This window comes from Canis lupus, chromosome 3 (assembly GCF_048164855.1).
Source record: "Canis lupus baileyi chromosome 3, mCanLup2.hap1, whole genome shotgun sequence".
NCBI lineage: Eukaryota > Metazoa > Chordata > Mammalia > Carnivora > Canidae > Canis > Canis lupus.
In genome coordinates, this window is record NC_132840.1 from 49,934,837 (window position 1) to 49,944,994 (window position 10,158).

Sequence of the window (10,158 nt, forward strand, 5' to 3'; positions counted from 1 at the left end):
GTTGCCTGAGAGGTGCTTTGGGCCTGATGAATTTGTGGTGCCTAATTTCAGTTTTTTCCTTAAGCTCTGTTTTCCCACCTACCTTTCTACTTTCATACTTCCCAACACTTACAGTACGCTAGACAGTTGCTCCAGCACCATCTATATAGAAGCAGCATTAAGCCTGCCCCCAGCTGTGGCAATCTGTCAGTTAGTAAAATCCAAAAGTCAGATTCAGAAATATTTTAAAATGTAAATAAGGATAGATAGCTTTCTTTTCTTTGGGGGGTAGAAAGGGTGAGTCAGGAGAATAGTGTCTGGAAGCAATGATGCCATGAACACATGCCTTGATTTTCTTGGAGTCCACTCAATAGCAAGTAGTTTTCAGGCTCAAGAAGGAGGCTTATTAGAGATGAGCTGTCTAGCACTTGGACCCCAACACAAAATTCTAGGTTTAGAGGCAAGGTGTGTGCATTGCTGGCTCTCCCAGGGGCCCATGGTCGGGAGCTCTAGTTGGAGGCACACAGAGCTGTTGGTGAGCCTGCTGGGCTGGGTGACGGCCTTCTAGGGTCTGACTTGATGGGCTTGGCTTCTGTGATGGGGTATGGAACTCTACCTTAACCTGCCTTCATGCCCCTCTTCTTCCCCTTCCCTTCCCTTTCAGAGTGGGACATAGAAACAGGGAAGTGTCTGAAGACATTTAAACACAAAGACCCCATCTTGGCCACCAGGATCAACGACACCTACATCGTGAGCAGTTGCGAGCGGGGCTTGGTCAAAGTGTGGCACATTGTCATGGCCCAGCTAGTAAAGGTGAGAGGGAAGTAAGTTGTGGGGGGAAGGGGCACCCTAGTGGTGATGGACTGGATGAGACTCACGGCCTCCCCCATGGAGCTCCCCAGAATCCCTAAAGCTATCAACTTACAGTCTCCAAAAGGGTGGTCCTGAAGAGCTGATGTGGAAGCTCCTCCTTGCCCTCCACCAAAGGGGGCCATTTGGAGTCAGTGGAGGGTCAAGGATCACATGACCCACATTTTCATGGAGGTGGTGGTAGAAGGCTACATTCTGACTCGGTATGATATATGGGTTCAGGGTCTTTTAATAGCAGAGGTAAACTGACTTTTCCTTTTCTAGAACATTTTACCCCAACTCTTGCATGGAGTAAGGGAACAAACAAAGTCACAGTGGTTTTTCTCCTCACTCTCTGGTGAAAAGAGAACACTGGTTGTCTTGGAAGTGCTTGAATGTTCACACACACAAAAATGTTGGGTTTGAAACCCCCCTGGCCCTAGTGGGTGGTGGTGAGATACATTTGTGCCAGGAGCACAGGAGCACAGTGAGAATCTGCTGGCCTGGGTGGTGGATTTTTTCCCATCAATCTTGTTGTCACCATGGTCTAACCAGCAGTTACAGGTGCAGGGATACCCCAGGTGTCCTCTGGTCTTGGCAAGGAACTGGGGATGGAATGCCTGGCCCTACACCTTCTACACCTTGCGGCAGCAGAGGGTGGTGAATTCTGGCCCTCTCTAGTATTCCAGGAAGATGAGACCTGTTCCCAGCTACAGATCCACCAAGAGCAAGGCCTCTCCCTGACCACATTCTTCCTTCAATGGGAAGAGAGCTCTGGAGAGAGGGAGGCATGGACACTACTAGCCTTATTAGAACAAAAGTAAAGTTGGCTCCGGTAAATACCAAGTGAGTGGTAGTCATGGATTGGCAGAGTGTGGCTTTGCAATTCACCTAAAGAAGCCTTCAGCTTTGGCCCTTGGAGAACTCGCAATCTGAGTTGAAGATGGGCTGGAAACAGAGGCATCTTCTCTTGCAGACTCTCAGTGGCCACGAGGGAGCCGTGAAGTGCCTGTGCTTTGACCAGTGGCATCTCCTCTCGGGAAGTGCTGATGGCCTGGTCATGGCCTGGAGCATGGTGGGAAAGTATGAGCGGTGCCTCATGGCCTTCAAGCATCCAAAGTAGGTACCAGGAAAGCCTTTTCCCTCATAGCCTACACTTTGGTTTTTGGCAGATTGGTCCCTTCTGCTCTCTGCTGACCTTTTGTCCCCTCTGCCTGTTACTTATCCCCACTCTGCCCCCATTTGGCCATTTCATCTCCCACTGTCACTTATTTCTCTTAAGAAATAGCAGTACTAGATGTGGACTTTGAGGAATTATTGAAATGTTATGTTTATGACACACATGATACGTTTATATCTGTTGTCTACCAAACTTATGAATATCGGCAGAACTGTCCCCAAAAATGCCAGTTCTAATAAACAAAATACTTGGAGTTGGTCTTTATCCCAAGAAGCTTATGTTCACAAAGGCTTAAAATCATCCAAGTGCCAAAGTTTTAAAAATAAGGGCTTGAAAAAGGAGCTTTCATCTGAGTCTGTTGGTGACATTCTTTCTTTTTAAGCTTTTATTCATTTATTTGAGAGAGAGAAAGCATGAACGGGGGGAGGAGCAGAGAGAGAGGGGGAAGCAGAGCAGGGAGTCTGACATGGGGTTCAATCCTAGGATTCTAGGATCATGACCTAAGCTGGAGGCAGATGCTTAGCTGACTGAGCCACCCAGGTGCCCCATGTTGGCTACGTTTTATTCTAGGACAGCAAATGGATCTCATTTTACAATTCCAATCCCAATTTAGTGGTGGTGGCTGCTTGGAGCCAATTAAGAAGTAGTCTGAGGTCACATCTGAGCTTGTTTGGAAAGGATATTGTGGTCAGTTAATGGTTCTGCCATGCCATGGGTTTATAGGCTATGTCACTCTTATACACTACAAATGGTGCTTCTTCCCCTGAGTGCACTATTAAAAACTCTAGGGAAACAAAATACTATCTTAATTGATTAAAAGTATAAATGGATCTTCTAGGGGATCTATTGGGGATAGTTGTTTAGTAAAATATGGCCCTAGATTTCCTCATATCTTCGTAAGAACCTCTTGAGCAGACACGCTGACTTTGTGGGAGGTAGGAGGGGATTTGAGTATACATGTGTATGTTTACTCTTGGTGGTGTATGACTACATTATTGATGAGCGTGTGCTGGGCAGGGCTTCTGTTCCGTGATTTATCCAACCTTTATGTGATGACCAGTAAGCCTCTTAGCATGTTATCTGGATCATCAAAACTTGAAAGAGTCAATATTTATGACATCACCTGAAAATTTTAACTATATGTTTTTAAAACCTTCCAAGCACGATTCTGTAGGATTTAGTTTAGGTATTGGAAAAGAACCTGTTCCCAGCAAACCTCGAAGTTTGGTAGCCATTCTGTCAACCTGGGAGCCTCCTACTCCACCTCAGCAATGAGACCTTCTCAGACCATTCTATTGCCATTGAATGACAACCTCAACATCTCATTCACATTGGTCCTTGATACCTTCACAGTTACAGCAAATCCATAGACATGGGGAGGACATGGTCAGTGTTCTTGTTTGTGAGGCCCCTCTTCCACTCAACTGTAGTAGTGGTGTGCCCGTGGAAGTGCTCAATAAATGTTTCTAATTGATTGGTAATGAGGACCAATTTGCAGATTGCCTTGCTGGAGGGATCTAACGATGGGACTGTTACCCATCTTTTGAATACAATGTAGGTGTCATGCTATCTGTCCTTTGGTGGAAGAAGAACTGAAGAAAAGGGTCTTCCTTCTGTCTTCTTGATCCAAATGTTTTTTTTTTAATTTTTAAAATTTATTCATGAGAGACACAGAGAGAGGCAGAGACACAAGTAGAGGGAGAAGCAGGCTCCGTGCAGGGAGCCTGATGTGGGACTTGATCCTGGGACTCCAGGATCACGCCCTGGGCCGAAGGCAGGCACTAAACCGCTGAGCCACCCAGGGATCCCCCAAAAAAGACTTTTAAACAAAAAACCCCACATTTATACTGTCTTTTACATTGGTAGTTACCTCTACTGATGCTCTTTTGTTTCTTCATGTGGATTTGAATTCTATCTAATGCCCTTTCATTCCAACCTGAAGGAACCTGTATAGCATTTCTTGCTAGTATGAACTCTCAGTGTTGATTATTTGTGAATGTCTTAATTTCTCCATTTTTGAGGATGCTTTTGATGGATATAGAATTCTTGGTTTACAGTTATTTTTTTTCCTTCCAACACTTTGAGTATGTCATTTCATTGCCTTTGGACTCCATAGTTTCTGTTGGTTTCTGATGAAAAATCAGTTGTTAATCCTTTTTATGGGATGAGGTGCTTCTCTCTTGATGCTTTCAATATTGTCTTGGACTTTGGCTTTTTACAGTTTGATTATGATATATCTAGATGTGGAATTCTTAACTTTATCACAGTTTGGGTTTGTTGAGCTTCTTGGATTTGTAGATTAATGTTTTTCATTATATTTGGAAAGCTTTTGGGTATTACTTCTTCAAATATTTCTGCGTCTTTCTCTCCTTTCTTTCTGGAACTCTTAGTATGATGTGTTGATGTTTAATGATGTCACAGGCTTCTGAGGTTCTCTTCATTGGTCTTCATTCTTTTTTCTTTCTGTTCTTTGGACTGGAAAATCTAAATTGACCCCTCTTCAAGTCTTTTGCTTCTTCTGCCTACATAAATGTGCTGTTGAGTCCCTCTAGTGGATTTTCATTTCAGTTATTATAGTTTTCAACTCCAGAATTTCTATTTGAACATTTTAAAAAGTATTTTCTAACTCTATTGGTATTCTCTATTTGGTGAGACACTATTCTCATACTTTCTTTTAGTTTTGTAGACATGTATTTGCTATTTGAACATGTTTAGAATAGATGATTTAAAGTCTTTGTCTTGAAAGTCCAACCATTAGGCTTCCTTGTAGATGGTTGCTATTGATTAAATTTTTTCCTCTCTATAATCTTTAGTATCTTATTATGCTTTATATATATATATATTTGAAAACTGGGCGTTTGGCATATTTTAATATGATGTCTCTGGAAATCATATTCTTCCCCATTCCCAGGGTTGGTTGTGTTTTTTATTGTGTGTTTGTTTAGTGAGTCTGTATAGGTGTCTTGTTTGACTGCTGAAACCTCTATTCTATTAGCTGGGTAGTGCACTGACTGGAATAAGGTTTATTTGAACACCTGGAAGTAAAATATCTCCCACTCTTTGCCAAGGAGCTCTGTGTGCCTGTTGAGGGAAACTTTCAATCAGCCAGACAGTTTACAGCTCTGCTCTTACTTTTGCTTGTGGAGAATATTAAGGTCAGCTAAGAGTGAGAGCTTAGGGCTTTTTCAGGTCTTTCCTCAGTATGTGTACAACCCTGTATATGGCCACATAGAGTCCCAAGAATATGCCTGAACTTTTCAAAATCCTTATGGACATTTTATTTCCTGGTTTTAACTTTAAAGCTTTTTGGTTAGTGTAATGTTTGATCTAATGGATATCTATTGCCTTAGGCAGCAGTGACTACAATAATTGCCTATGAAGGATTTCAAGGAATACTGTGCCCCCTCCACCTGTCCCCCTCCCCCCATCGGCCAAGTTAGTGGCTTTAGCATTGGGTGAGTTCCTACTATGGCAAAATAAAGACAAACTTCTTGAGCCAGTCTTCCAGGAAGCCTTGAGAGAGGCTGTAAAGGAAGTTTGTTGTAAAGGAAATTTGTTCTGTTTCCTCTAGTGCCAGGAATGTGGGCTGTTATTTTCATGGTTACCACTGAGCTGGGGGTTGGAAATGGGACCATGTCGGGTAAGTCAATATATCAAAAGTTCACTCTTTGTACTGGGACAAAGCCATTCTTTTTTGTCTGAGTGCTCTTTGGGTTGCTGTAAGCCTTTGGTTATTTTCCAGAGTTCTGAAAAAATTGAGTGTGATAGTTTTTGCTAGTTTTTTCATTGCTTTTATGGAAGGGTTTTGTGGAAGGATTTTGGAGTTCCTTCCACTATTCTTCCTGACATCACTCTCTGCAGTGTCTTTTGATAAAGAAGGAACAAAAAAGGAGACTTAAGAAAGAAATGACTTATTTCTAGGGTGAGATAAAATCTGAAAGGAGACTGGGCTATGATAGGATCATAATAATCATTATTGGGTTGATACTGGGCTGTCTGAAAGGTGCCTTCATTAATTTAATCCTGACAGCAGTCCTCTGAGGCAGAAATCACTAACCCTCCATTTTTCATTTCATTTTTTAAAAATATTTTATTTATTTATTCAATGAGAGACACACACAGAAAGAGAGAGGCAGAGACACAGGCAGAGGGAGAAGCAGGCCCCATGCAGGGAGCCTGACGTGGGACTTGATCCTGGGTCTCCAGGATCATGCCCTGGGCTGAAAGCGGTGCTAAACCGCTGAGCCACCCAGGCTGCCCTTTAACCCCTTTTCATAGAGGAGAAAACTAAAGACTGAGAGGTTATGGTACTTTCTCAAAGTTACACAGTCAGTAAGTGGTAGAATCAAGTTTTGATCCCAGGTTTTCTGATCCCAGAGCCCATGCTTTCCATCACGAGGCTATAATGGTATAGGCTGAACTACCAAATGTCATCAGAGCCTATGAGAAGTGCAGGTCTAGCTCTGCAAGATCAAAATAGATACTTTTGAAAGAGACAAACCCTTCTATCATAGGGTATCTCTCCTAGCTCTGGATTTTCCTACAAGTAGACTAAGATGCATTTAAGGCACCAATAAATGCTTTATGTTTCCATCTTAAAAATAAAACTAGAACTTTGTTGGACTTTCTTATACTTATTTTACACTGTGGAGTGAGTCATCATTTGATTGATTGATCTATCACATGAGCCACATTGGCCTTTTTGTTGTCCTTTAACATGCTAAGCATGCTGCTGCCTTTCAAAGTCTTTGTTGTTTCTGTTTTGCTAGAAGTTGGGGCTTTGAAACGTCTTAATCTGGCCCTTAGATATGATTCAGGGCTAAGGCCAAATGGTATGGGGTGGATGTCATTCTTTGAATCTACTGTATCAATGATCATACTCTGAAACTTGAGCTGACACTTGCCTTTTCAACAGATATTTATTGAGGACCTTCTATGGGCTAGGACTTGTGTTAGGTGCTGGGCATGCAAAGATGAGTAAGACATGTGTTCTGCCCAAGAGAATCTAACAGTGTACCTGAGGTTTGTGCATGTGTCTATGGGAAAGGGGAAATGGAAATAAAGTGTGACTTTATGGAGAAGGTAGCACATGAGTTGGGCCATGGATGGACTTGGATGGGTACAGATGGCAGGGATCAAAGGACTTGCTTTGCACATAAGATCTAACAAATTGGTGGCACCAAATTCAACTTTATAGTATCCTTAACAGGAATGGGGTAATTGTATTTTGCAGAATTGAATATTCCACACTCCTGGAGTCCCACTTGGCCACAGCCGTGGTAGGAAGGTTTTGTTGGAGGCATCTAAGCCTCCTGGTCCTCTCTCTGTTTCTGCTGGTTACCACAAAAGGGAGCTCTCATCCCTGGGAACAATTTTCCTTTGGGATATTTCACTGAAAGAACAGAAGCCATCAATTTAAGACCCTCAATGAAACTGCTGAAATATCAGGTTTTTGCTTCATATAAAGATGATCATTTTCCCATCTGTTCTGTTCTTTATCTATAAATGCTGCTTGAAAAGTAATCAAAACATCAAGCACTACTCTGCATGACTTTTGTAGAAACCAGCAGGTAGGAACCAAATTGTAAGAGGAAATATGTGATAATCTATGATCAGACAAAACAAAAGACAAAAAAATCCCACAAACCCATGACCTAAGCCTTTGCTTCTTGCTATCCTGTGGCACTGCGACCAGATTGGTGGAAAACTTACAGCAGAAGGGGAGGAGAGGGCACAACCATGTCTTGAAGGTTAAAGGTTTGCATCCAGAATTATGAAATGATGGCAAACATCACATGCAGGGCAGTTGTGACCAAAGCCTCCCAGCCATGCCCACAACATACCCCAAGCTTACAAACAAACCCCAGCAGTTTGACAGCCGACATGTACTGCCTGTTGCTCTGTTCCTTTCCAGGGAAGTGCTCCACGTGGCTCTACTCTTCCTCCGGGTAATCAGTGCCTGTGCAGATGGCAAGATCCGCATTTACAATTTCCTAAATGGGAACTGTCTGAAGGTGATGAAAGCCAATGGCAGAGGTGATCCTGTGCTGTCCTTCTTTATTCAGGGCAACAGGTGGGTGGTAGGCGTGGAGGTCAGAGCCTTGAGCTCTTTCGTTTGGATGATTTTCTTCTCCTCTGGGACACCAGCCCTGCATTTGCCGGCAGTAGGCGAGAGTGGGTGCTCCCCCTACAATGTTAGCTGTAGAAAGTTAATACTTTGGCTGTAGAAAGGCAATAATAATTTTGGGAGAGTGGCTAATCAGACTTTGCACAAAACTTAGCAAGCAGGGTTTGCATTACTCTTAAGTTGTCCTGGATGTCTGGGCTAATCAGGCAGTGAGTACAGTGTGGCTCCGCTGTCGATGTGTAGCCCCTGTTGCTTGCAGAGCGTTCTTTTTCTGACCTTCTGTCTCTGATACTCACTCCTGGTGCAAAGAGACTCATAGGAGGGTATGGGATGGTATTAGCAGGGGGTCCAGTGTTCAGTGGGGCAGAGCTGAGCAGGTTAGTTTACAGAAACCAGAATTGTGACTATCTCTAGGTAGTATTGTATTTGTCATAGGCTAGGTTGAAGGCAATATTTTGTGAAAATGCCCAAATAGAATTAACTTTTGCACCGGCTCAGTTGAAATCAGTTAATTTTCCTGAGCCTGATTGCCTTCCTTTTAATGCTACTATACTAGTGCTATTTCCCATCTTAAAGGGGCAGGGTTGGTAAGAATTCTCAATAAAGGGACACTTTTCAGTTACCAGGTAATAATCCCATTAAAAAAAATCACCTCTGACCTTTTCTCTTTCTTCTTTCTTTCTTTCTTTCTTTCTTTCTTTCTTTCTTTCTTTCTTTCTTTCTTTCTTTCTTTCTTTCTTTCTTTCTTTCTTTCTTTCTTTCTTTCTTTCTTTCTTTCTTTCTTTCTTTCTTTCTTTCTTTCTTTTCTTTCTTTCTTTCTTTCTTTCTTTCTAATTTTTTATTTATTTATGATAGCCACACACACACACACACACACACACACAGAGAGAGAGAGAGAGAGAGAGAGAGGCAGAGACATAGGCAGAGGGAGAAGCAGGCTCCATGCACCGGGAGCCCGACGTGGGATTCAATCCCCGGTCTCCAGGATCGCGCCCTGGGCCAAGGGCAGGTGCTAAACCACTGCGCCACCCAGGGATCCCTCTTTCTTTCTCTTTTCTTTTCTTTTCTTTTCTTTTCTTTTCTTTTCTTTTCTTTTCTTTTCTTTCTTTCTTTCTTATTTATGAGAGAGAGAGAGAGAGAGGCAGAAACATAGGCAGAAGGAGAAGCAGGCTTCCCACAAGGAGCCCGATGCAGGATTCAATCCTGGACCCCAGGATCACGCTCTGAACCAAAGGCAGATGCTTAACTGCAGAGCCACCCAGGAGTCCCCTGACCTTTTATTTATTTATTTATTTATGATAGTCACACACACAGAGAGAGAGAGAGAGAGAGAGAGAGAGAGGCAGAGACACAGGCGGAGGGAGAAGCAGGCTCCATGCACTGGGAGCCCGACATGGGATTCGATCCTGGGTCTCCAGGATCGCGCCCTGGGCCAAAGGCAGGTGCCAAACCGCTGCGCCACCCAGGGATCCCCTTTTCTTTTTTATGACATCCAAAGAGAGACAATTTCCTCTGAACCTGAGTAAAAGTGGAGTCCAAAAGGGATTCCTAATTGGAATGATTCCCCAAATTTCATTCTAGCATTTCTAACCAAAACAAGCCACTTTTACAGAGAGTTGATGCTGACAGTTACGGGGTTCAAATTCAGCATTTCAGAGCAGAAAGGAACCTACGCCTGGTATTGCCATTTCTTGTTTATGGTTCCAGGAGATCAAGGCACAGAGTAGATCTATGAGCATTGTGGACAACAGAAACCAGTGGGTGGTTGGGGGGCCGGGGCCCTGCTGGGGGGCTCAGGTTTGGAGTTCTTTTCCTACCAGGGCATAGAAATGTGGATTAGGGAAGATGGAAATCATCCTGCTTTATAAAAATGCAGCTGTTTTGTTTAAATGTAGAACATGCAAAGGGACCCTGGAATGATAGAGGGATGGAGAGTTGGCTGGAGGGTCAACGAGGGAGCAAATTCCTCCCCATTACAGAATTTTCCTTACCCCCATCACAGCAATGAAACATGACATTTGAT

General features: G+C 43.2%; 1 protein-coding gene across 5 annotated transcripts in view; it reads left to right on the forward strand.

Moving 5' to 3' along the window:
* FBXW10B (F-box and WD repeat domain containing 10B) overlaps window positions 1-10,158 on the forward strand; it is a 37,695-nt gene that overhangs the window by 19,942 nt on the left and 7,595 nt on the right. For 4 of the 5 annotated variants that reach the window (XM_072821044.1, XM_072821047.1, XM_072821049.1 and 1 more), the window contains exons 9-11: window positions 644-792; window positions 1,805-1,947; window positions 7,923-8,081. In XM_072821044.1, coding sequence (XP_072677145.1) covers window positions 644-792; window positions 1,805-1,947; window positions 7,923-8,081 — 451 coding nt within the window. The remainder of the gene's footprint in view (window positions 1-643; window positions 793-1,804; window positions 1,948-7,922; window positions 8,082-10,158) is intronic. The other variant, XM_072821048.1, reaches the window with a different exon arrangement.